At 47.9% G+C, this 27,881-nt stretch overlaps 1 protein-coding gene across 7 annotated transcripts in view; it reads right to left on the bottom strand.

Annotated features, from left to right (window-relative positions):
* SLC8A3 (solute carrier family 8 member A3) overlaps positions 1 to 27,881 on the bottom strand; it is a 132,041-nt gene that overhangs the window by 102,601 nt on the left and 1,559 nt on the right. For all 7 annotated transcript variants that reach the window (XM_081830322.1, XM_081830324.1, XM_006734471.3 and 4 more), the window contains exon 2: positions 13,419 to 15,264. In XM_081830322.1, coding sequence (XP_081686448.1) covers positions 13,419 to 15,202 — 1,784 coding nt within the window. In that variant the 5' untranslated portion in view covers positions 15,203 to 15,264. The remainder of the gene's footprint in view (positions 1 to 13,418; positions 15,265 to 27,881) is intronic.

Below are 27,881 nucleotides of genomic sequence, written 5' to 3'. Positions count from 1 at the left end.
CATCGCCCAAACAAGTCCCATAAAGTCCACATCAGGATGCAGAGGAATCAACCCCAAGGTCACCTCTCACCCTGGCCTGAGGCTGCTGTCTCCTTGGAGAGCAGCCTGTCATGTTCCCTGACATCGTCAAAGAAAGCCCGGATAATGATATTTCCCTCCACCTTCCTCTAGACAAGACTCTTTGGCTTTCTATCTTTAGATCAACTGTCTTCCTAAAAGCTCACCTTCGCCTCAGAGAAGGAATATAATCACTGATGGGGAAACCTAAGCAAAATGCTTGCCCACATAGGTCAGAAGAGCGGCGACACAGCCGCGATTCTATTCATTACTTAACTAATAACTAGCACAATATGCCTGATGAGCGATTTAGACTAGGCTCCGTGTTAAATGTTTGACAGTCGTTTTTAATCCTCACACCAACCCTATGAGGGAGGTACTATTATTATCCACATTATACATATGAGTGAAGTGAAGGGAAAGGTTAGGTAACTAGCCCTAGCTCACATCACCAGTAAGTAGGCAAGCAGGGACTCCCAACGTGGTCTGTGTGACACCTGGTGGATGCACTTAATCACCCTGCTCTATTACCCTCTCATGTGTATATGGGCTTCTACCCACATTGTTGCTCTCACACTTCTGTCATTGGCAATCTCCTTGGCAATCAAGCAAAATTCTGTCCTCCAGCTCCCTGATGCTCATCCAGCACGCCCCCTACTCACCTGTGAGGGCTGTCCTCCTTTCATCACAGATAGGCATGGCTCTCTTGCTCTCAGGCTGTCATGTCCCAGCCAGGCCTGCCTCATTTTACAGAAGGAAGAAGGTAGCACATCTGCATCTCAGGGCCAGCTGCAAGACACCAGGGAACACCGAGGGGAGAGAGGATCTGGAGAACAGGCCCTTCTGTTGCCTCCCAGTCATGAGATGGCAGACTCTTAACCACACAGTGGGGCACTGTTGTCAGTGGCCCAGAGTTTAGCCATTGGAAGGATGGAAAGGGAGAAATGGGCATGTAGTTCATGCAGCATCAGCTGGAGCCTCTGGGCAATTACCAAGAACTACCAATACCCCAGGACCAAGGAGACTGGAAGACAAAAGAGGAGGCCATTAGAATAGCTGTAATAAAGGAACTAACCTGATTTGGGTAAATGGCTTAGAGAAAGTGGCCATTTTTTTTTTCTGGACCCTCATATAATTTGCAAACAGGAATCTGAAGGGTTAACAATGACAGTCCATATATAACAAAGCTGTTAGGGGGCACCTGGATGGCTCAGTTGGTTAAGCAGCTGCCTTCAGCTCAGGTCATGATCCTGGGGTCCTGGGATCAAGACCCGCGTCCAGCTCTCTGCTCAGCGGGGAGAGCTTGCTTCTCCCTCTCCCTCTGCCTGCCACTCTGCCTACTTGTGCTATCTCTCTGTCAAATAAATAAATAAAATCTTTAAAAAAAAAAAAAAGCTGTTAAATGAGCTCTGGCCTCCTCTGCCCTGGGGAGCTATGGGTCAGCGTCCTGAGGACAGTTAACCCCACTGTTGGTGCACCTATCCTTTGACAGTGAGCGTGAGGTCCCTCACTCACTGAAGTCTAGAGTAGGCATTATGCAGGGCTTGGGTATTAGCTTCCTGCAGCTGCTATAACAAATTACCACAAACTTGGAGACTTCGATCAATAAAAATTTGTTCTTTCACAGGTCTGAAAGCTAGGAGTCTGAACTCAAAGTAAGCAGGGTTGATTCCTTCCTCGGAGGTTCTGAGGGAGAAACTATTCCATGCTTCTCTCCCAGCTTCTGGCGTTTGCCGGCAATCCTTGGCACCCCCTGGCTTGTAGCTGCATCCCTCTGCAACTTTGTCTCTGTTGTCACATGGCCTTCTTATAAGGATGCCAGTCATAGGAGCTGGGGCCCACCCTAACTGAGTATGAGGTCACATTCTGAGGTTCTAGGTGGACATGAATCTGGGTGGATGGACTCTTTTCAACCCAGTAAAGGTAGCCAATGGCATTTTTGGCAGAGCCCATGTAATGGCAAGGAAAAGATTTGGGTTCCTTAAGAGGAGGGCTCAAGATGCAGGCAGGAGATAGAAAGGTGAGACCACCCTGAGCATTGTCCACATCAGACTGAGGCGCTTCCCCATCTATAACATTTCACAGAAATCGAGCCCAAAGGAGCAAAGAAAAGTCACCCACAGAGCTAAGGCAATTCTCCCACAGCTCAAAACAGCAGGTATCCTCCCCCACAAAATGCAACATTTGAATCATCCAGGCAAAATACCAGGTAACTCAGTTGACCTAACACCAGCCCCCACAAGCTAACATGGAAAACAGGCAAATGCCTTCAATCTCCTTTCCTCTCCCCTTCTAACCCCTAGGAGGGCTGAGGGACACTTAGGGGCTCTGACCATGAGAGGAGAATGAGGTTCTCAGCCTTCCACTCAGCCAAGAACAATCCTGGGCAGGGGGGCTCAATGCAAAGAGCCGAACAGGGTGGGGTAAACCCTCAGGTTCCCTCCTTTCTGCTGGTGGGGACTCTTTCTAAGGCCTTCGGGGAAGTACTGTGCAGAACTGCATCCAATCTGGGCTAAGTAGATTAGTTCCCTCCCAGTGAAAGGTTTTGGGCAGCTGAGCAGGGCAGCTCCCTACGCGGTGACAGGGGGCTGTCATTAAGGCCCAGATAGGACATAATTACATGCTCCCTGGAGGGAACTCCTAATTGAATTACAGGGTGTCTCCTGAGCTTGAAAGACAGCCCGTGCTCAGAGGTAGCTGAGCAGCCCAGGAACAGACTCTCTGAGGAGCAGTGCCAGGGAGGGGTCAGGCTGTGGAGAAGTTCAGGGATGCCCGAGCTCAGAGGGCCCCATGGATCTCACTGAAACTGGGAGAGGAGAGGAGGCATGCCTGGGGGGCGGGACATCCCTAGTCTTCATGCCTGAGAGGTGTGTTCCAGTCCCCTGCCCCCCCAGGCTTGCTGCAAACTGGAAGTGCTACAGAGACAGAGGACACGCCAGGAATTCACTCTGTTCATTCATTCATTCACTCATTCACTCATTCATTCATTCAACAGACATTTTTTGGTGTCTCTACGAGGGGTGATAGGCATGGGGAAGAACCAGGCGCTGCTCTGGTCTGAGGACAGGGCCTGTCTGGGTACCATTTACTCCTGAGGACAACCTGTACTTTTATCTGTGGGTGCCCCACAAGCCAAGCCAATTAGCCATTCTTCTCCACAAGTCCTTCTGCGGTGACTGCAGGAGGAGGTCACCCCTAAAGCTTCCTAACTGAATCCCAGCAAAGGCGGGTGGCAATACCTCTGTGCGGCCACGGCCGGAAGAGGCCCCCTCTCCTGCAGCAACTCTTTCTTTAAGTTTTTATTTAAATTCTAGTTAGTTAACATTCAGGGGAATATTGGTTTCAGGTGCACAATACAGTGATTCAACACTTCCGTACAACACCCAGCGCTCATCACCACAAGAACACTCCTTAATCCCCACCCCCCTGCCCTTCTCCCCTCTGGTAGCCCTCACTTTGTTCTCTGTAGTTAAGAGTCTGTTTCTTGGTTTACCTCTCTCCCTCTCTCTCTCTTTTTTTCCCCCTTTGCTCATTCGTTTTGTTTCTTAAACTCCACATACGCAACTCTTCCAAGACACTTCTCTTCCTGTCAGACTGGGAACTTCGTGAGGACAAGGACTGGGTCTCTTCTCATTGTGTCAGCTCACAGGACGAGCCTAACAGTGTCTAGGGACGGACCCCCGCGTCCTGCTTGCACGCTCCGGCAGCTTCCGGCCTCGCTGATCGAGGCTCTCACAGGCCCACAGGCTGGAGCTCCTCCTGCTCTCTCTAAGCCCTGCTCCTAGATGCCCTCCAACAGCTGCAGTGGATAGACACATGGGCTAATTAAAATGTCATTCCTCTTTGCTTTGGCTAGAATTAGATTAACTCATTGTAGTAACACGAGTTATCTTTTGCTATGTTTTATGAAAAAAATGAAAATCTAATTTTTAGCGGATCTTCTAAAACATGGGTTCCATGAGGAGGGGCAGATAATTAAAATGGCCTGTGAAAGGATGCTGGCTGGGAACCACTGATCTAGCTTATAAAACCCACTAGCTTAGCAGGGGCTCTGGAAGATTCCAGTCTGACAAGGAAATCATCCGCTGCATGTGTCCAACGGGAACTTATGGGTTCATCCAGGGAACAGAAGAAAGTTCTGCGTTATGTAGGATAAAGAGGGTGATTCAAGAAGTTTCTTCCCGTTAGGATTGGCCCCGTGTTAGAGTGGCAACTTCACGCTATGCACTTCACTGAAATGGAGACTCTGAGTTTCTTTATCCCATAAAGTTCCTTCCATGATAGTTCCCAGGACTAGAGGTGGCAGGTATGTTCCTTCCCGTAGCCACGGTGAGCCCAGATACCAGCCTAAAAGTCCTTTCCAAGATGGCCCTGTGGGCAGCCACTATGAACTGACTGCAGCTGACATGAGAGGAGTCCTATCTTACACCTCGCCCTGAGCCCAGGGACACAGGCTGCTGACAGAGTCACACACTGTGCCACCTGGAGACAGGAATACTCTGGCTTCCGGGGAGCTCCTGGAAGCCCATCAAGTTACAGCTCCGAAGACAAAGCGGGGGGGTGCCTGCTGGCTCCGGCTAAGGCCAACAGGGGAGGGGTGGCGAAGGAAAGGCTCTCACTCTGTTCCTGGCGAGCATGGGAGGGAGGAAAGCTTTCTGTCCTGGTCTGGAACACAGGCCAGTCTGGAAACCCAAACCCAGGAGGAGGCTTTGAAAGTGACTCAGTACTCAAATAGCACAGTCGAAAATGACAGCGGCTCGTCTTCTGATGCTAGTCTCCTGGAGAGGACAGACCAGGAGGTGGGGGGCGGGGGGGGGGGGAGAAATGACCCTGGTAGCCTTGAGATTTGTGCCACCGAGCATCGAATGTTTTCTGCTGACCTGGGCAGAGGCCAGTTTAACCTCGGCTGCTGGGTCTGTGGTCAGCTGGATGAACTGGGTCGGGCTGGGGCCTCCAGAGGAGGCTATTTCTCCCCTTCTCCAGCCTACGGCCCCAGCACTGACCACAGTGCTCCCTCTGCAGACCTTCTGGAGGCCAGTTTGGAGGTGACAGATGACTGTCTCAGCTGATGCTTTCTTCTCGGTGACACTGCCACCACGGATAGACACACTGCTTAGGTAGCTTCCCACAGAATCCTCGTGGCAACCTCATTTTTCCACCCCACCATCTGGTTCTGGCAGATTAACTGTTGGGGTAAGGGGATCTTGGCTTGGCTTGACTCAGGGCAACCAAGACCTATCTGGCCGGTGGACTTTGACATGGCCAACGTTGGGGGGGAGGGGTGGAAATGGAACCATAAAACTCCCTCTCTTGAGAATTTGAGGTAGAAGATCTTTCCAGGGAGGAGCTGGGAGCTAAATGGAAAGAGGAGCCATGAACTCAAACAGTTGGTCTGTGAGGTCTCGCTGCAAGCTGGAAACAATAAGGGAGAAGGCCACGAAGAGAAGCAGAGACTCCGGAGACAGAGACTACGTGGGCCAGCGGGGAGAGCATCAGAAAGAGAGGGTGGTCCCGAGGGCTCCCTCACCTGACAGCGTTCTGCTACCACTTCTGGTCAGTGCTGATCCCTACAATACAACCTTTGTGGTGAAGGGGGAAAGAGCACCACCATGAGTGGTTTGCTTCCTGGGGGACATCAGTTTTCTGGGGATTATCGTGAAGTTCATTCTCTCTGTCCAAATGACGGGCTTGCTTAAGGGATACTCCTAGCTGGTTCTTGATCACTCGAAGAAGTCATAGATCAGACCGGAGACACAAGGCAACCCCAGTAGAGATGCCAGCAGTGTGAGGGAAAAGGATGCAGGCACCAGGATAAGAATATATGAGGACACGGACTCAGGGAGGCAGAGAGGAAGGCACTGAGTGTGGCGAGGGTGGAAACCACAGCTCTTGTGGCGACAGCGCCTGGAGTGTGCAGAGTAGAGTAAGAAAAGCTGCAGCTCAGGACATTTAGAAGAGACAGTGAGTGTGAGAAAACGAGTATTCAAACAGAAAGTAAGGTGTGAGCGGGGACAGAAGGCAAACACATATGGAGATTTGCAGCCAGGGCCATGGTTAGCCCCAGCGATGGCAGCGAGCACACCCCCAGATCACCACGGCTCAGACAGAGAGGGTCAGGCCGTAATGGGGTTCACAAAGAGAAATCATCTGGGCCTCACAAGGCAACACCCAAAGATAGAAAAATCAAGGCCAATGGCTCCGGAAAGAGATGGACTACTAGGGGGAAGAAGCAGTATTAGTCATCTATAGTCCATAATTTGTTTTGCACCCATCTTCTGAGTATTGAGTTATTATCAAGATGTCCTATTTTGAAAGCACCAACTAAAGAACTCACAATAGAGCATTGTCTGTATCATATGTAACTGGGTCGTGAACCCCAACCACCAAGTGGTAACTGGACTGGGGTCACGCAGGGACAGGTTAACCAGGTTATGTCCATGCACGCCAACTCTTAGCTGGAGGGGGGTCAGGATGGTGCCACATCCATAGCTAAATTCAAATGTAGACACATACCTAGAGGTGATTCCTTTTTCAGAAAAATAAATTTCTCCATAAAGAATAAGTTCCACCTTCAACTTTGTCTTCATTTCTGTGTATCTAGGTAATTTCCTACTTGGGTACCTGGTAGGTGGCAGGGATTGGAATATAATTCCTATGAATGGTAACTATCATGCCACCTGAGAATGTTTACCTAGTGCTTTCCTTCGTGGTCATTTAGCAAAACCCTCAAAGCGTTTGATTCCTGCAAAATGCTTCTGGACTTGTGCAGAATTGAAATATGGGGATTTTGCTCTATTTGCAGATCAAGGAGTTCTCTCCCTCCAACTGTCCGTTATATATGACTGACTCTATGCCAGGGTTTTCTATTGTTTCTGGAAGCACAACTTGGTTTCTCTCTTAAAAAACAAGAAAACAAGATCTCAATTGAGCAGAAAGCCGTAACTCTAAACTCTACCACCTTCCTCATGGAACTGACGGCGTCACAGCCCAGGGCAGAGAAGAAATTAGTGCTCATGTACCACCCAGACACACCTGAGAAGTTGATGAAAGGCCGGAAAAGAAAGTCCTCCCCACTCATCCACCTGGCTTTGTCCCTTTCTATCATTCTTGTGAACGAACAAGGAAACTTTGACTTAAAGAACCAGAAGAATCAAAACAAATAAGCAAGGCTTGTGGCAGAATCTCCATCAGTGTCCCTTTATTATTATTGCCCGAAGCCCAACTAGCTCCTCTCCAAGAAGGAAAGCCTTTGAGGATAAGACTGCTTCATTTCCTGACTGGCCAGTCATGTGATCATCTTTAATCCCAATGCTCCTTTCTCCTCAAACCAACCTAACGTTCTCCCTGGTGGACTCTCCAACCCTGCACCACTGAGCTGTCTCCAGCCGGAGGGCAAGCCAGCGTGAGAAGAGCAGGGGTGGGCACACTGGTGGCTCTTCTGCATAGGAGCTCCGATCAAGTTGGGCAGAAGGAATGCTGACCGATCCAAGGTTGCCAAGAGATACTGCACCTCAGCCCCTAAAACAAATGAACCAGGAAGGCTCTGGACTTGTGCAGATTTTTGGAAACATGTCAAGTTTAAGTAGACTTGGGGTGCTTTATGGATCCCAGAATTGGAATATGACCTTCTTTGACATCATCTTTGACCATTTCAGTAATTACAATGAAAAAAATGAATAGGATGTAGGTCCTTCCCGGGCACAACATCCAAAGCTTCTGCTAAGAAGGCCACATAGCCTTTCATCACTCCTGTGGGCCCAGAAGGGAAAGCACTAGAGTTGAGCAACCCTATCTGAAATGTTCCATTGTTCTGTTAGGTACTCCATTCCACAACTGGCTTAGCTATGGATTCCTGCCGTCAGGACCCCTCTGAGCCACGTACATAGCTCCGCTGTGAGTTCCACGAAGCCATGGGTCCTGGTAACTGACTATTTACCTAAAGCTGGAGAGAGATCTCGTTACTGGAAGTCAGGGACTGAAGGCAGAAGGAAAGCGAAAGGGAGGCATGCCACCTGAGGGAGCATGATTGTGACCTCCACCCTACTACCCTCACTAACCTTGCAGCATGTGACTTTTCTCAAGCACAAGAAGGGCATTCTAGGGGCAAATAATCTCCCTGATGGCAAGGGAAGAGACTATCCGAACACCCAGCTGAGCCAAAGAAAAAGAAAAGGCCTACTGTGTTTTAGTTAAATTGGAGAAGGTGCAAATTGTGTCCTGGAGCACTCCATATTTTGATGGAAAGATTCCCTGGGGTGAAAACCTTACAGAGAAAGCACACCTGGAAGAGAATGGCCTGCAGAATTTTGAAAGAATGTCATTATTTCATGGAACAAGGTCTTGTCTACAATTTACCAGCACTGCCTAAAAGATATCCCATCTATGCTTGTTACACCTTTTCTCAGGAAGAGATCGCGAAGATAGTTTTGTTTTTTTTTAAATTTCTATGGACTCGATATTTTTCTTCCTGAACAGTCTCAAGGTGAACCAAGAGATTAAAAATAGTCCATAATATGTTATTATTCTAAGATATTAGTCACGTGATACTGTTGGATTTGTACTTCCCAAGCATCTTTCACCTGAGAATTTCTATATGCTTTCCGAAGTTAATATTGTTCCAATGGATAAAAATAAGAAAGTCCAAACTGGGAGGGGGAGACATCAAATCAGTAGGCTCTAAAAAGACCTCACCAGCTCTAACTTTCTATCCTATCTAGCTGCTGTGTGATATTGGACAAGTCACTTTCCCTCTCTGAATCTCAGCTTCATAATTTATAAAAGTGGGAGGTCAGATACTTTCGGGCTTTAACATGAGACACAGCTAATACTCCGCTCTCCTTCGAAGGAGGCCTATGACATTTAATTATAGTAGATCTTGGCCTTTGCCTATTTGACATCCATGATTCTGACTATTCTCAGAGACCCCAAAGGTCCATGAACTGCAATATTCTGTTATTTTGCAGAAACACGCCGTGAGCCTGGGACACGGAGCAGACACGGGTTTAGTGAGTGAGATTAATGTGCCGACAGCATGCCTGTGTATCTCCACGAGGTTTTGCTACTGTTTGCAGGAGGCTCAAAGGCCATAATTCTAAGGATGTACTGTAGTGGTAGTCACAAAGGTGGGTATTCTTCTAGATCATGATGTCAATAGGATCTCTCTCAAATGTCAAGCGTTTATTGTAATGTGGGATTAAGGGCATCATGTACCCACCCCCGTTCCGTCTGCTTCACTACTATGTCCTCAGTGAAGGTTGCTTTAGAAACTTCAGTGGTGTCACACACACAGCAGAGAGCTGAAATGCCATCCTGTCCTATTCATGTATTTATCTCCAGTCCCTAGTAATGTATCTGGTATGTAGCAGACATTTAACAAATGTTTGTTGAGGGGCGCCTGGGTGGCTCAGTTGGTTAAGCGACTGCCTTCGGCTCAGGTCATGATCCTGGAGTCCCGGGATCGAGTCCCGCATCGGGCTCCCTGCTCGGCGGGGAGCCTGCTTCTCCCTCTGACCCTCCCCCCTCTCGTGCTCTATCTCATTCTCTCTCTCTCAAATAAATAAATAAAATCTTTAAAAAACAAAACAAAACAAAACAAATGTTTGTTGAGTGACTGAGCACCTTCGATGAGCAGGCACCTTGCGAAGGTGCATTTTCTTCATATTTGTATGTAGTACTTATGCTCCTGCAGGAGAGATATCACTATTCCTGCCATTCCAAGAGAATATCTGGGGTTTGGACAGGTGAAATGACTTGTTCAAGTTACCCAGTTGGTGAGTGACAGATTCACATCTGTTTGTCAGACTTCAAAGTTCATGGTTTTCTATCCTACCGTGGTGCTAAAGGACATCTTTGAAGAAGGAAAGCATAAAACCAAACGAGTGAATTCACAGCCCAATAATATTGGCAGAGCATAGGCTTGGCTTCAACCTGAATCGGTTTTGAGAAGAGTATATTGAGGGCAACACTGTCAAGGCTCCCGGGCTTGGCAGGCAAAGCAAGTTACACAGAGAGGGAAGGATTGGAAGGTGGAACTGCTCCAGGAGCCTCACCCGGCTTCCATGTAGGTGCCCTGAGGGTTTCAATTTCAGTTTCCAGGTTGGGGCTACAACGAGCAAGCTCTCAGCATTGGAGCTGGATTCTAGCTCAGTTGGAGTCGCAAGCTAGAACTGGAAAGCAAGCCTTCTTGATTCAGTTAAGCAAGTCATTTGAAAAGCCACTTTCCTCCCCAGGCCTCATGGTTTGGCCAAGAGTTTTAGAGCATTTCAACTCTAAGCTGGGACCAACAGCATCAGGAGCTTGTTAGAAATCCAGAATCTTGGGCCCTACTCTTGACCTTTTGAATTGTAGTCTGCATTTCAGCAAGCTTCCTGGATGGTTCAGAAGCACGTTAAAATTCGAGAAACACTCCTCTAAAAGATATTCTTTTTTTTAATTTTTTTTTAAAGATTTTATTTATTTATTTGAGAGAGAGAGAATGAGAGACAGAGAGCATGAGAGGGAGGAGGGTCAGAGGGAGAAGCAGGCTCCCTGCCGGGCAGGGAGCCCGATGCGGGACTCGATCCCGGGACTCCAGGATCATGACCTGAGCCGAAGGCAGTCGCTTAACCAACTGAGCCACCCAGGCGCCCTCTAAAAGATATTCTAAGGTCTTTTCTGGCTCTCATATTTTAGGAGTTTGGATTAGAAATCTTCATGGTAACCCCAAAACTAGCATGTTTATTAATTAGGGTCACATAGAGATCCAAGTAACCCAATCACCTCAACAGTGTCTTCTGAAGAATATTGTTAATTCATTGATATTGTTATTAATGGCCTCATTTACTAAGCACATACCATATACGAACAACACTGCATACAGTATCTTGAATCATCATGACAGCCTTGCAAGAGAAATATTATTATCCCTACTCTACTAATGAGGAAATAATCTCATAAATTAATAAAATCTCCCCTGACTACCTGGTTAAATCAGACTACAGCCAGAATCTTAACCCAGAGTACTTACAGCCCATGCTTTTTCTGCTACATCACACTGCCTCTCATTGTAAAATTAAAATCTAAAGTCTCAAGGGTAGGGCTATGATGTGAAGACAGACTACTAGCAGGTTATGGACTCATTCTTCTGTGATGAAGAAAACCAAAAAGGTAGTCTCAAGTCTACTGAAGTCTAAAATATAACGCGAAGGAAGAGTTGGCAACATAGCTTGTTCCCCAAACCCTGGAATAGCTGGACCCAAATCGCAAACGTGTGGAGCTTGCGCTACATTTAAAACCAGTATCAGAAGTGATCATTCATAAGCCCATTTACACCAAGATATTATTCAAGCTGAAAACACAAATAGGTTTGAGGAAGGGTTAGTCATACTCAGAGATCTAAAGTGCACAATTGATTGTTAATGGGACAAAGAAATTGGGTGCCAAGCCTCTGATCTGTCCAAAATGACTCTTCAGTGCCTTTGGTAGTACTGAATTGGAGAAACCACTAGTCTGCCAAATCATAGCCAATGTTGTAGTCCTGATGTCATTTAACGCCCAGTAATAACCTCTTACATACTGACGTTGCCATAAACATGAGAAGTTGCACGGAGTTTGTCTTCCCAACGAGGGCCTGTTCTTCCTTTGTATGTATAAACCCTCTCTCCAGAGCACATAGAAATGGACAGTATTCTCTAGGAGACACAGGTTTTTACCTGGGCTAACTAATGATTATCCCTCCCAGCGAAATGACTAAACAGAGCTCTAATAAATCACTATGTCAATGGCTATTTCACTTCAGGAGACAATATCCTTGTTCCATCTTCGGCTAGTGCAAATAAGACCTACGGCTGAGTGCCCATGTCTACGGTTCAGAAAATCCGAGAGCGGGGAGCAACTGCAAAAAGATCCGGCCCTACCTCTAGGCAAGGAAAGTATGGTTGTTCCCACTTTGCGGATGAGATAGTTTAGTTCTCGAGCGGAGACCGAAAGTCTCGCCCAGAGTCACATTATTAGGGAGGGATTGAGGGAGCACAAGAGCCTAGTCCTCTGGGTGGCTCACTCAGCTCTGTGGACAGCACCATCCAACTCCTTTGGAGCCCCGTGCCTTGCCTGGGCCTGGAGGAAGCGCTTCTGTGATCCCTCTCCCTCGGTCCTATGGGCTCCCCTCTCCGTACGCTCTGTCCTTCACTCTCCTACATGTACGTTTTCATTTCCCACTCAAAGTGTTCTTAGGAGGGTCTTGGAGCAGTCTGGCATCCCCCCTTCCTAGATGCCCCTTTTGTCCTTCTTTCCCCCTCCTGCTACTGCTTTTTGCTTGTGGACATGAGCAGGAATTCAGAGACAAGTTTCCCCCTCCTTGGCCACCCTGGAAAGTCTGGCCTCCCATAAGCTGCAAATCCTGGGGAAAGTCATTCTGTTTCTTCTTCAAAGCTATCCATCTGAGAAAAACCAAACCAAAACAAACCAAAACAAACCCCAGAACACCTAGTACAAGAAGGTTCAATGGGGAGAGCCCTTACAGTGATCAAGGTCATGGAAGTGCAATACCCACCATGTCTGAAGGGCTAAATGGGCCACTAACCTGAGAAGTATTCTAGGAAAATTCTAGACCGTGAAAAGAGATGACCATAACGAAGATGTATTTTCTCCCACAATTTCTAAGAGGAGCCAGATTTTGGAGCTCACACGTGGGACCAAAGACAGGTGGCCACTGCTCTGGGAGTTCTGCTTCTGCAAGATGCCTCCAGTACCCAAGCTACACTGACTCATCTCACCTAGCCTGGGCAAGTCTCATACCATAAAAGAGCCTACAGGCATTTACAGAGATTGCCAAGTTTCAACCAAGCATGCAGTTTCCAAATTGAAGGAGAGATGCCTGAATTCTGGTTATAAATTACAACCGCAATATGGCCCCAGGGGAGAAAAAGCCAATGCCACTTTCTTCCCCGAGGTTCCCCTGATTGGGCTGGCACTACCTCAGGATGGAAAGGATCAGCCTCGAGGCTCATATGAGCCTTTGGCACGAGGAGAGGAGGAAGGAGAGACCCAACCAGTCTCCTAGTCCCTGCTTAGGCACAAGAATTCTCCAAAATCTGACATCAAAACTTCTGCCACTCCACACCTCCACCGGCCATCATTTTGAGTTCCAGTGGACGGAATGTTCTGTGCCCTTAGATCCTGCCACAGGATTCCCTGCCCAGAGACCATTTAAAGTGAGAAAACGGAAGGGAGGTTTGGAAGTGGAACCTGCCAGGGGTGCCTGCTGATCCTGTACACCTGGGCGGGGACCCAAGTTTGACATTAACGGGGTATGAGGAAGAATTGTAAGGACAGAAAGAGATGGCAAGGGATGAAGGGGGATAGAATATGGAAAGGTTACTTACACTGTTTCATCATTCTTGAACTCCAGCTCCCCGTATGCGTCTTCAAAATCCTCACCACCACCCTTGGCTGTCCCCTCTACTGTCCTAAAGGGGACGATTACTGTGCCCCGGGCACCTGATGTCCGCAGAACCTTGACCTCCAGGACACCAATACTCTCGCTGACATGAATAGTGTCACATTCAAAAGTGAAGATGCCTGCATGGTCATCATCCAAGATGGTGACTGTGGCCACATAAGGGGATACCAGGATGGCCCGAGGCAATGGAAGATTATTGAGTACTATTGGAGGCATCCCCTCTTCTGGCTGCCCCTCCTCTATGCGGACGTTGCTCAGCCTCACAAAGAAGTGTTCGTCCTCCTCAAAAATGTCATCATCGATGATGCCCACCGAGAACTCCTTCTGGGTCTCTCCTGGCTTCAGAACCACAGTGCCCTCTGTGAACTCATAGTCAGCCCCTGCATTGGCAGAACCATCCTCTGTTTTGTAGTCCACATACACGGTCTTGGACATGTCCCCCCCTTTCCTCACCACCGTCAGGAGTACAGCCCCGCAGTTCTCCAGGCACTGGTAAGAGCACGGGTCAAAAAAGACCTTCGAGACAAAGTCCTCAGGCTCATTGGTGTGCACCTCGTTTATGCTGGAGGCCTTTTTGGCTTGTTCTGCTGCATGCTTCTTCAGGATATTGCCTGCGCCGGTCATCATACGGGTAGCCTGGATCCGGTAGAAGGCACGACTCTTCTGTTGATGGGAAAGAGCGTAGTAATTGGCCATCTCTACTAGTTGATCTAAGTCCTTCTCTGGGTGTTTTTGCTTCAGATCCTTGAGAATCCGGATCATCTCCCTGCGGGACTCATCTACTTCTTTCCCTTCCAGGGGCACCAGGTTCCCATCCAGGAAGTGGGAATTCATCATTTTCCCATCCATCTCAATGCCTTTGGGGTGGTCGCCCTCTGTCTCTATGATAATTCCTCGGTGTTTGTCTGTGCGGTACTTTTTGTGCATGTATTTGTAAAAGAGCAGTCGCCTATCTGCCACCCAGGCCAGAAGGACACACACTGGAAAGAAGGAGAGAGTGAGAAGGCCTTCCCAAACCTGAACCACACCAGGGGAGAAGACTGCCAGGATCATATAGAGCCAGATGTAAGCAAAGATGCTCCAAGCAGCAGTGATGAGGAAGACTCGTAGGTGCTTGATCTTGCGAGTCTCTCCATCGGGGATCACATAGACACAGATGCCAATGATGATGAACATGTTAAAGGCTGCACTACCTACAATGGTAGAAGGTCCCAGATCGCCAGCAATGAACCCATGACCACACACCTCAATTAAAGAGAGAAGGATCTCAGGAGCAGAGGAACCCAAAGCCATCAGGGTCAGGTTGGAGACAGTTTCGTTCCAGATCCGAATTGTCGTTGTGCTGGTCTCTCCATTGGGCTTTTTGATAGTCACCTCTCTCTCTTGAGAAGTAATGACTTCAATAGATGCCATAAAGCGGTCAGCAATGATGGACACCCCAAGGAACATGTATATCAGGGCCACAAAATAGACAATGACCCTGGCAATCTTGTCCCCGAGGGAAGGGTTCTCTGGATACCAAATTGGTAGGATGACACCCTCCTTGCAGTCCGATGACTCTGAACAGGACTCATTGTTCTGCCCTGTGCTGGGCACCTCCCCTGAGCCACCAGCCTCTGCCCGAAGACCATTCAGGAAGAGCACAAAAGTAATCAGCCCAAAATGGAGGAAGGCAGAGGTGAGAGGCTGCAACCTTAACCACGCCATACACGAGATTTAGCCGCTGGCTTCCACTGTAGCACCAATGGTCCTCCTGACAGGCCAGAGACCTAGAAAAGATCAGAGAGGCAGGGAAAGGCATGAGAAAAAGGGGGACAGCAAATGGCAGGTTCCCACCAATACAAATTGATGTTGCACCTTGAGCGACATATTGCACTAACACATGGGGCAGTCTCTCACTTGGAAAAAAAGATGTCAGTGGGAGGCACAAATAGCGGCTTTGTCCGCAGGACCATCTGGTGGAGACTCAGCTGAAGAATGGCTTTAAAAAGCTGGGAATATTGGTAATGAAAACATAAGTGATACCCTTCCAGTCCTGTCTCCAAACCCCGCTGTTGTCTGTGAGAGTTCTCAAGAATCAACAGAAAATAAGCCAAGCATGACTTGGATCTTCATCCCTTGTAGTGTTTCTAGGGTTTTCAGGCTTCTTTACCCCCACTGTTTTCATACGCAAGAATTCTGCACATACACGTGCAAGAGTACAGATGGGAGTTGAACTTTTCTCATGGGCTACTGCCCCGAAATAGAACACATTGCTCTGCATGCAATGGCGCCCACCTGGGAAAAACTCCTTCCCCAAATGCAAAACTTCTACAGGCAAGCTGTAATTCTGACATTTCTAGGGAAATCAAGAAGGTGGACAGTGTAGTGGATGCTACCTGCAGGATTGCTAAACTGAGGCCCCTATAAGCTGTGCTCCAGCCCCAGTCCATGGCCGCCTTAGCCCTCCAGCAAAACTTGCTTACGGGACAATTGAGACATTCAGTTCCAGGGAGATGAAAATCAGCCAGCCACTCAAATTCCAAACCCAGACGCTGAAAGAGCCAAGTGATAGAAATCACTATTAATAAAACATGCAAGTGGCTCTCGAATACATTTTTTTTAACTGTAGACAAGATTTGGGGGTGAAATGCAGCCCCATCTGCTGGCCTTGAACCATGAAGAGGTGAGCATGAATTCAGGAGAATGGGAAGAAATTCAGCAGAAGCTATGGATTCAACTTTCCACTCACTGCCTCATTCAGATGCAATGAGAATGCAAATAACCATGCCATAGCTTTGAAAAACAAAAAGCTATTTGCCCATTTTCCAACTCTGCTACAAGCCGGTGGGGTACCTTCAGTAACAGAAGAACGCCAATTTCATCCGTACAGCACCTTACAGGGTTCCAGGTCCTGTCCCCTGTCTCCACTGCTTCCCATCTCAGAAAATGGCACCTCCATCCACTAGGTTACTCATGCTCGGCAGCGAGTGTTCACCTGCAGGCCTTCCTCGGGCTCCTGTCCCTTGTCTATCCAGCACCGACGCCTGGACTCTCCCCCCACCTCTACCAGCACTGTCAAAGCCGCAGTTACACCTCACTTCATGAATCTACAGCGGTGACCTCTTCACTGAACTCCCCACTCCAATGCTTGCCCTTCCCCGCTCCATTTCCTTATACAGCAACAGTCATCTTTTCCAAAAACCCCAAACCTACACTATCACTTCCTTATTTAAAGCCCTTCAGTAGATTCCTCTTATTCTTTTTTTTTTAATATTTTATGTATTTATTTGGCACAGAAAGAGTACAAGCAGGTGGAGGGGCAGGCAGAGGGAGAGGGAGAAGCAGGCTCCCCGCTGAACAAGGAGCCCGAAGCTATGTGGGGCTCATCCCAGGACCCTGGGATCATGACCCGAGCCGAAGGCAGATGCTTAACGAACTGAGCCACCCAGGTGCCCCAATTCCTCTTATTCTTAATATAAAGACTCTTTACCGTGACCTACAAAGTTGCATATAAGCTACCTTTGTCCTCCTCTCTCCTTTTATCTTCTGCCCCTCTCCCTCTTACCACATTTCAGCAACAATGGCCTTCATATCAGGCCCTGGAAATAATCAAGTTATTTTCCACCTCAGGACCTTTGCACATGACACCATCCACGTATGCCTGAAATGACTCTTTGGTATTGGTACCCACTCTCTTAACAATGCTTTAGATCTCAGCTTAAGTGTCACTGTCCCAGAAAAAATTAACCTCACTCATTAAGATGGTCAACTTTTCTCTGTTATGTCCTCTCATCACACTCTAATTTTCCCTCATGGCATTTTTAAAACTTTGAAATTACATGTTTATTTGTGGGATTATATAATTAATGTCTAGCTCAACCATTAAACTATGAATGAAATCAAGGCAAAGACTGTTTATTCTGTTTATTGTGGTATCCGAAGTAGTATTAGTAAGTGCTCGGTAAATGTATGTTTTTGGAATAAATAAAGTTAGCTACTAAGGAAGCTTCTTCAGTACTATCAACTGAATTGTGTCCCCTCCCCCCAATTCATATGTTGAACACTTAGGCCCCGGTGTGACTATATTGGGAGATAGGGCTTTTAGGAGATAATTAAAGTTAAATGAGGGTATAAGAGTGGGTCCTACTCTGATAGGATTGATGGTTTTATAAGAAGAGGAAGAGAGAAGGCACTCTCTCCCCACCACATGGTGAGAAAGTGGCCATTGGCAAGCGAGGAAGAGAGCTCTCACCAGAAAATGAATTGGCCAGCACCTTGATCTCGGACATTCCAGCCTCCAGAACCGTGAGAAAATAAATTTCTATTGTTTAAGCTACCCGGTCTATGGCATTGTTATGGCATTGTTATGACCAATACACTCAGACATCAGCCTTCGTTAAAGCCACTTTATGATCCGAATTACAGCCATTTGCTTCAGAAAAAAATAGATCTCACAGACAAGTCCTGCCTAGATTTTAGAGGCTATGTATGACTTCTTGAAATCCCCAAGGCTTGTACTCAAAGAGAAATTCCCTTCAGGACACGGTACACCCTGGTGCCTACTGTAAGCATGAAGCCCTCCCTTCCAAAGAGCTCCACGGATTAACTTGGTTTCACATTCCCCAGAGCAGCAGCCAAGTGCTGAGGCCCATATTCCCCTTAGTCCAAGTACTGGGGGTCATCACAGTAGGTGCTCGGCGCTTTGACCTCACTCAGAAAAGAAGAGGTCATGAGGTTGAAGGCAGAAGAGTGGGGCAGCTGAAGCTCTTCAGTATCCATGTTCAAAGGTTGAAAAGTCTCTCACAATCTGTGATGTACACAGAGAACCCCGCCCCCCTTCACAGGTTTGGCACTCACCCATTCCAGAGAAATGTGGACAGAGAAGGATCTTGGCACCTTGCCTTGACCTCTGAAAACCCTCCATTTTGTGGATTCTGATAAGCCCCAAGCAGTAGGAGACAGAAGGTGGGCACAGCTGGAGCAGCTCTTTGATCAAGAGCCAACATGGTGACAGGAGGTGGCAGCTGCGTGGGACAGCCAACCTGAAGGGGGTGCGCTACCCACAGGTTAGGGGAGAGGGCTGGCTTTCTGAAGTCAACGGACATGGAACATGTAGGTAGTAGAGTTGTCCTGATCAACAGAAGACAAGGACACTCACTTATCTTACCCAGCAGAAGAATTAGGAAGATCGTGGTCTTTGCTCTCCTAGGTCTTGCAGACACCTGTGACAACAGGTTTTTGTGGGGAATATGCTGTCGTGTGGTCAGAATCGGGGGCCACTTTAGAAAGACACAGAGAAAACAACTGAACTGAAGGAAAAGAGGAAAGAAAACAAGGGAGGAAGGTGGCTAGGAAGTGCCTAAGTTCTTGGAATTGAAGGTGGAAAATGGCCTTTGAATTCCCAGGTGTCCTTCTGGCCCTGCCAGGCAATGGTTTCTAACGGAGATGTTAGGGGGAGAGTGGACACTGCTGATGACCCAGCCAATGGTCACTTTTCTGTGCTGTTACCCCAGCCCCAGACACAACTGAGGCAGATCCCAACCTACTGGGTATCTACCCCAGCTCCTTAGAGACCCACATGATCTTCTGCAGTTCTTAATCAGCCCTAAGGCATACTCAGGGATGTGACTCAGCTTGAGAACCCCAATACCACCCCAAATAATGAAGATATTAGTAATAGTCACTAACAGGGCGCCTGGGTGGCTCAGATGGTTAAGCGTCTGCCTTCGGCTCAGGTCATGATCCCAGGGTCCTGGGATCGAGTCCCGCATCGGGCTCCCTGCTGGGCGGGGAGCCTGCTTCTCCCTCTGCCTCTGCCTCTCTCTCTCTCTCTCTCTGACTCTCATGAATAAATAAATAAAACATTTAAAAAAAAATAACAGTCACTAACACATATAAGTGCTTAATGTATGCACAACACTAAATACTTCCTCACTTAATTTTCATAACGATCTTATGACATTAGTACTATTTTTATTCCTGTTTTGCATTTTGGGAAACTAAGTCTTAATTAAGTCATTTAATCAAAGTATAAAGCTAGGAAGTAGGAGAGCCAGAACTCACACGCAGATGATACAAAATTTATGGTTTTAACCACTCTATTTTACTAAGATGTCCCACTTTATTGTAGAATGTCCATGGCCCCCTGTCAGCTTCCAGCTTCCTGTTGATTTAGAAGCAATCTGACTAACCCATCCACCCTGACAGGAGAGACTAACCATTTGGTAGAGCTGCCTAGTCTCCAGGCTTACTGGGGTGTCCTGGCTGCCTGATGCAGTCTCCCACCTGAATATTCTCCTTCCCATCAGTTCAGTTTGACAAAATTCGCAAAAGCCAATGGTTTGCCAGGCTAGGCACTAGACATCGATGGGCAAAATGAAAAGTAAGACACAGGCTTTGCCCTCAACAGTACAATCCAGCAGGGGTGGATAGCTGCACGGATAGGCACTTTTACTATAGGAAGTGAAGGTACACGCAGAATGCTGTGGGAACATGAGGAGGGCACTGAGCCAGCTTGGGAATTCAGGGAGTTCTGAAGGAAGTGATCCTTGAAATGAGTCTTCAAGCATGAATGAACTTTAGTCAAGAAGAAGAAGGAAGGAAGGAAGGAAGGAAGGAAGGTAGGAAGGAAGGTAGGTGGGAGGGATGAAAGGAGGGAGGGAGGGAGATGGGAGGAGAGGGGAAGGGAAGGGAAGGAAAGGGAGGGGAAAGGAAGGAAGACAGACCTTTGAGTCAAAGAGGATAGCCCAGGCAAAGACATGGAGACATGGAAAAGCCTGCTGTGTGCTTGGGATTACAAGGAATTCAGTGTGAGGCAGGAGGCACAAAGGTGAGTGTCCACAAGACTGGACATGTAGGGAGGACTCCATTCATGGCAAGTCTTATATGCCAGGCTAAGAAGATGGATTTCATCCAAAGGGCAGTGAAAAGCCAAAGTTAGTCTTTTTTAAACAGGAGAATGACATGGTCTGATCTGTACTTCAGAAAAACCCATTTGGCTAAAGGGTTTAAGATGGCTGTAAGAGGAACAGGACCGGAGCAGGAAGATCAGTTAGACTCCTACTGGAAACAGAACAGGTACAGATAAAGAGGATGGGCCTGGGGTATTGCTGTATATGGTGACCCTCAGTCCCCATATCACGTTCCTCCTCCCTGAACCAATGCTGCAGCTCAGCCCACGGCTTCTCATCTCTTTCCTGGATTATTTTCCAAACACCCCCAGGGCCATCTGCAAGGTGTCTGTGTCCTCAGCAGTGGCTCCTGACATCTTTTAATATCACTGGCAAATTTAATTAAAGTCACTGTTCCTCTGCTCTTCCAGATCATTAATAAAACAGTGCCACCAGGCCAGACTGAGCAAATTCTCCCTCCTGCTACGCCCTCCCCTTTCTCCAATGGGAACACTGCTCCAGGCCTGTCTCCAGCCTGGGTAGAGTTGTCCTGCTCTGCTTCTAAATCTGGGCCCCTGCTCAGGCGTCACAGCCAATTTACATTCAAGTTTCAAGTGCAGCCAGGCTGCCCCAGATGCCACGTGTCAGCGGAGTGCAAGAGCCCGGCATCTTCTCCTGCACTTCCCTAGAGGGATGAGAGTCCGTGCTGAGCCCTCCCTGTGGCAGTGCTCCCCAGACGCACAAGTGCTCTCACTCTCTAGAGTCGGAAAGAGGTGACCTCAGCCGCTTAGGTGGTTTGACTGTCACAACAGGAACTTGCATCCAAGGAGGAAAACATAATGATGCTGGATTTTGTACATCATTATCTCTTTGCATCTTGATAGTGAATGAAGGAGGTGCTATTATTATCATGCTCTGTTTTACAGATAAGCTCATTTGAACTCATAAAGAGTAAGTAATTTGCCTGAAATCGCAGTAAGTAGAAAGCGAAGCATTTGAGTACTGGCAGCCCGACTCTGGGGCATCTGGTGTCAACCACTGGCTTCGTACGTGCCCAGGGCTCGGGGCCCCCTTTGAGCAAGGGTCCAGGAAGGACAGGGTGAGCCTGTCTGGGTGTGCAGTTCTCATCACCGGCTTGGCTGCTCTCCGTACTCCGAGACAGCCTGGGGCAGTGAGAGAGCCCCAAATTTGAAAGCAGGAGGTAAGAACTTGTTTCACGAGCTGTAAGAATTTAAAGGGTCCATGAACCTCTCAGGGGATTGGATTCCTCGTCCAGAAAACTCATGTCGGGTTGGATGATCTCCATCGGTCCTTTGAGACAAAGATGCTCTGATTTGCAGGCAGGCCTGTCTCTCCAAAGACAAGGAACTGAAGGGACACATTCAAGTTAACTTGGCCCAGAGCAGTGTGAGAAACAGGCACGGAATTCAGACTCCCACGGAGCCCTCTGAGCAGAAGAGGGTACGTTAAGGGACGATGGTAGGAAAATGGGGCCCAAGAAAAAGCCAAGGAGAGTCTACCTTCTGGAGTTGCCAAACGCACATTGGATCAAATCCATTTTTTAAACAACTGCTCTTTGGATGCCCATCCCGGGCCAAGCGCTGTGCTAGTGGTTGGGAGTACGGCCATGAATGAGCTACGCCACATCCTCAACCTGACAGAGTTTATCTTCTGATAAGGGATAGAGACAAATTAGTAATTACAGGAATCACTGATTACAGTGACGTCACAGGAAGTCCTATCTTTTCCTGGTGCTGCTCTAAGCTCTTGGGTTGGTCCCTGCACAGTTGCTTCAAGCCCTGTGGGCAGCCCCTGCATGTGCAGCATGGCTTTATAATATAGAGAATCTTGCAGTGGTACGTGATATGGCATTTTACCGTTCTTATGTAGGGGAGCGGCAGCCTTAGTCTCCTTGGGCTTTATATAAACCATTTTTAAAATGACAACAAAAACAATAATCATATCTATTCATCAATACCTACTCTCTGGCCGGCATTGCATTCAGCACTTTTATGGCCGCTATTTAATACCTAAGCACCCCACAATGAGACAAATATTATTGTCTGTGTTAGAAATGAGGGGACTTGGGTTCAAAGATTAATAACCCACCCAAAGGCCACTAGATGAGCAAAGAGCACAGCTGGGCTATGAAATTTGGTATGTCAACTGCCCAAAATCTGCTCTCCCAACCTCAAGGGATGAACGGGCAGGTGGAAGAGTAGGGAAGGAATCTGGAACACTTACGTCGAGAACCTAGGGCCCCAGAAACCTCTACTTCCTTTGGAAAGCCTCCCCTGACAATGCCCTCTTCCTCCACCTTCAAAATGCCTCATTCACTCTCCTGTTCCTCTAACCCTCTGACCACCACTGAAGCACTTTACGCTGACCTGGGCTTATATGTTCACATGTCCGTCTTCTACACCCTTATGGAAACTCTCTGAGGGATCTCAATTCAGCATTGGGTGACTTTATTTTTTTTTTTATTTTTATTTTTTAGGACAAGTGGTCACACTCAGTGAAACTCTCTTGATAGGGCCAAGAGGTTCAACCTGACCTCTGATATCCTCTCTGCCTCTAAAATTCTATGAACTCAAAGGCTCATTGATTCTATGACTGTAAGGTTTACCAGACTCTGTGGAAGCCAGAGGATGTTTTGGCCTCTGCAAGTCCCTGACAGATCTAGGGAGTCACAAACAATGAGAGTGGGCCAGAGAGATAGGAAGAGGAGAAGCTTTGCCCACTTACGTTCTGCCTCTCCCACTACCAAATCTACAGCTGCCGCTAAGTCATCCCCCAAGCTGGAGGCAGGAATGGAGCTAGGACCACATACTGGACAAATATCCCACGCTCCTGGACTCTCGCTTTCATACCTTGCCAAGGATATGCCTACACATGCAAGTAGATTTTCCCTTTGTCTCTCCCTAAACCTGCTGTCTGCTTGGTTTATACTTTTACTAAGGAAATGTAAAAGATCCAGAGTTCCCTTATTTTCATAGGAAAATGATGCTACCCATCCATTTTTCAGCAGGACAGGTTTCTAGTTATTTTCCCTTCTAGTGACGAGAGCTTAGGTTGACTTGTCCACACTTTTCCTTATGGTCTCTTAGTCTGTTCGTTCATGTGTTCATTCATGCATGCATGCCTGCATTTGAATGAAACCCAGTCACAGGTTGACGTTCACAGAATTATGGTGAGGAAGTTACTCTGATTTGTACCTGCTTCATTTTTTTGCACACTCAAAAAAAAAAAACAATTAAAAGTTCCTAGAGGGTAGGAATTTGTATCTGTTTGGTATTTCTGTATGCCCAGTGTCTACCTCAGTGCCTGGCATATAGTAGTTACTCAGTATATGTTTACTGAATGGATACATTGAATAAATGGGTAAACGTAGAAGGCATAATATCCAGTGATTTCTCCCACGCTTGGCAGTGTTCAAATGGAGCATCCCATCTGTCAGGGATGCTGTGAGCAAGGTTTTTCAAGTTTGGGTAGTATGAACAAAAAATAATCCCCTCTGAGGAGCATCCACTTCACTGGAGAACAGTGACAGAAAACCAAATAATTACAACAAAACAAGTACTAGATGCGGAAGCGTGTGTGATGTGCCAAGAGCGCACAGAGGAAGGCAGGCCTCCCACTGTCTGCAATCGTCAGGGCCGGCTCCATGAACCAGGCCATGTAGGATTTGAAGAATGAACAGGAGTTCACCGGGGGGAAGTCAGTGCCTCTCAGACAAATAACAGAAAGCCTATGCTCACAAGCATGGCAGCCTGAACGATCAGTGTCTGCTTCAAGAAGGGGGAGCAGCATGGCTGAAGGACAGGGCACTGGGCAGAAGCTGCAGAGGTAAGTGAGGAATAGTTCGTAAAAGGCCTCGTATACTCCAGCCAAGGACTTAGAGCATTATTCTGGGGGCAACTGGGAGCCCCTGGCAGTGGTTTAATCATGGGAGGGAGAAGACTGATATTTTTCCTTTGGATAGGAGACCTCGCAGGACGACCATGGGGAAGCTAGGTGAGTGAAGGAGAGCAGGGCAAGACCGGAGGCAGGAAGATGGGTTCAGAGGCTCTCCCGGCATCTGAGTGTGCCGGGACCAGAACCGGGACAGACACAGTGAGAGTGGGCCTGCACTCGAAGGTGTGGATTTGTGAGCTCTTTTGGAAGTAGCATCAGTGGAGACCAACTGAAAACAGGGGAGGACGGTGAAAGAAGAATGAAGAGGCACAGCAAGGACCAAACCGCATCAGACACTTTGGCTCTCCCACTGGCCCCGCAAAGTTCCTCCTGCGTCGGGGATCTCCAGGCCCAAAGGCAAGGAATCCACAAAACCCGCTTAACTTAGATACATGTTTCACGTAAGGGACATACCCTATAACAAATGAGGCCAGTGAGGGTTCTGGGCTCTCCGGGAAGAGCACAGGAAGGCCTGGAATTCAACCAGAGCAGGAAAATGCTCCCCACTCTAGTCAGCGGGATAGCTATCTGTTGATTCAATCATCCAGACTGTGGTAAGCTCTGGAGATGCGGGCAGGAAGCAGGTCTGGTCCCTGCCGTGGACCTGTGCATAGAAAAGCACACCAGATCTGTATCTAGAGGTGAGCAAAGGGTTTGGAGATTTATGTGCACGGGCTGAGAGCATCACAGAGGCGGTGGAGTTGGATTCCTCATGTCTATCTCAAAGGAGCATGCATTTTCCAGAGAAGAAAATGAACTCATGAACACACTGCCCCTCCAAAATAATGCTCTCTAGAATAATTAAAAGTATTTTTAAAAGATCCAAAATATTGAGAGGAACTCAAATCCTAGAGTGACTACAAGAAAGCCCGATTCTGCTCATTGATTCATGAAAAAAGTATTTGTCGAGCACTTACTAGGTGCCCAGCACTTACTAGTGTAGGTTTCACTTCTGTCCGGAAGTGTCCTCAAATGTACTGAGTGGCAATTAGGTGTCACAGCCTGTTCTAGCTACTGGAGATTCAATATTATATCTCTCGCCTGGACTCCTGCAATAGTTACCAATCTTGCCCCTTCTCTTGTAGTCTACTTTCCACAAGACAGCCAAAAATTTAGATTTAAAAATCTAAATCAGACCCTGCCATCCTTGGCAACCTCCTCTTCCTGCAGAATTCCTCACCCCCTTACTGACTTCAACTTCTAACTTACTGCCCTTCACGCCCCCCACTCTGTTTTGCTGCCTACATACTCCACTCTAGCTAAGGTGGCATTCTCTGAAGTTTCTAGAACATACCAAGCACACACCTGCCCTAGGACCTTTGCATTTACTGTTCTCTCTGCTTGGACTCCCCTTAACCTAAAGATCCCCAGAAGTCACTTTCTCATTTCATTCAGGTCTCAGATGCTAGCTTCTCAGAGGCTTTCCCCCTCGTCTTCTCTGAAGGTGATCCCAGTCCTCCCCACCAGCACTCTCTGGCCCACTACTCATGCATAATCAATGCAGCCCCTGCAGGATTAAGTAATATGGGAAAGAGGCACCAGTGAGGGGGACTTCAAACTTCCTGGGAAGCTGGCAGGTAGAGACGTAAATGGTTAAAGCCACTGACCTCAGAGAGCAGTCTGTTTGCTTCCTCCAAAAGAAGAAGAGCATACAGTGTTTGGACAGCAGTCCTGAGGCTGTTTCTAAACACGATTCCCTCTCTGTGCCCTGGCCCCCTCAGTAGCGCCTTACCCTACAGTGTGTGGCATGATAAGAAGCAACATTTAGAGTGCATCTTTCATTCAACAAATCTTAAGCAATACCGCCTGCCAACAGTTTACAAAGGCCTCTGTCCTCACTCACCTGGACTCATGTAATCCTTTTGTGAGGATGCTCCTATAGCTGAAGAAACCATGTGGCTCAGTTCAATGCCAAGGATCTCTCTGCCAATTACTAATGGAGCCAGAACCAAACCTTGGTCCTCGGGCTGCCAGAGGTCTCCTTCCACCAAGCCTGAAGGAGCGTCCTTTCAGAACCGACCAAGAGAACACGTCCCCTGCCAGGGCTGGGTCAAGGCAGTGAGAAGCCCAGGGCAGCCTGAGGGCGTACAGCTCCTGCCCCTCCCTATTCCCCCGGAGAAAGCCAGCTGGGCTTTATCTTTTGGGGTCACCCACAGAGAGAGGGCTGCCATCCCTCTGCCCTGTTGCCTACCTATCAAGGGGAAGCTGGTGATTAGCTGGCTTTTTGTACCTTTTCCTCGGCTCGTTCTCCAGGAGCCTGATTTATTTTAATGCCACTTAATTTCTCTTAATTTTCCAATGTTGAAATGTGGAATTAGATCATATCATTGCCTGAATGGAGAACAAAGGGGCTCTGGCAAGCAGTCAAAGTCATCTCTCTGAGCCATGACTGGGGACTCTCTTGCACAATCAGCTCTAGGGCGCTCTGGGCCCTCCTGCGACAAGAGGGTGCCAGGGGCAGACTCTGAGGACTGGGGGCAGCTGCACGCTCTCCCCACTCCTCTAACAATTCCCCTAGAAAGTGACTCCCCCATTAGTTCCTCCTGAGCAGCTGGAAGGCACAGACTCAACATGATTCTTCCAGTCTCATAGGGGAGAGAGAACGCTGGTGTGGCGTGAGGGGAAGCCTCTGGAAAGCTGCTGAGCAGAGGAGTCCCACATAGACTCTCAACAGAGTCTACATGGCTCCAAATACAGCCATCCTGGATAGAAAAGGAAAGAGGGCAGTGCGGGAGCTGAGCCTAGACCAGCTGGAGCATTTGGGGTCTAGAGCACTACTCATCATTCTGCGAATGCTCTGGAGTGTGGTTAGCAGGAGGTGACTCCAGAAAGGAGTGCCAGCCTAGGGCCATCAGGGCACTCAACCAGCTCGGGGCACCATGTAGGCCACACGTCCAGAGAATTGAGTTGGCTGGCCATGCTGCTCTCTAGAAACCCAGTGTGATAACAGACACACCGGGGGCTTCAACTTGCAGCTGGAAGATTCTGAAATGAAAGATACCGTCAGCACTAAAAGTATTCTCAGTAAGAGGCTATCTATAGGGTGTGGAACGAGACTCCCGGAATACAGAATTGTCAGGCCAGGGGGATAGCTTAAAAGTCAACGCATCCAACGTAACCCTTTCTGATGGATAAGGAGTTCAAGGCCCACAGAGCAGAAGTGGGTCTTGCCTGCAGTCGTCAGATAAGAACTAAAACATAAACTTCTGCAGCTCAGTGCTTCTTCTGTTATACCACATTGCCTGCTCCTAGTTTGATTTTTGACTCCACCACTGGCCTCTTTTATGATAAATGGTACAGATCCCCTTCCTTGACCTTGTTTCGCCCACCTCAAAAGTGAGGTAGGTTATTCATTTATTCACTCCTTCATTTCTCACTGGACACCCACTGTGTCTCAGGCATCATGTGACAGAGAGTGGGAGCGAGAAAAAGCACCTGGTCCAAGAGGGGTGGCTAGCCACATGCAAAAACTACATTTCAGTAAGTCTAAGGGCCTCACGAAAAACAGATACCATGTTACCAAAATTCAGAGGAAGGGACGGCTCTCCAGTGAAGCTGCC

Source organism: Leptonychotes weddellii, chromosome 9 (genome assembly GCF_054177405.1).
Source record: "Leptonychotes weddellii isolate Sample4059 chromosome 9, ASM5417740v2, whole genome shotgun sequence".
NCBI lineage: Eukaryota > Metazoa > Chordata > Mammalia > Carnivora > Phocidae > Leptonychotes > Leptonychotes weddellii.
This window is presented reverse-complemented; position numbering and strand designations above follow the sequence as displayed.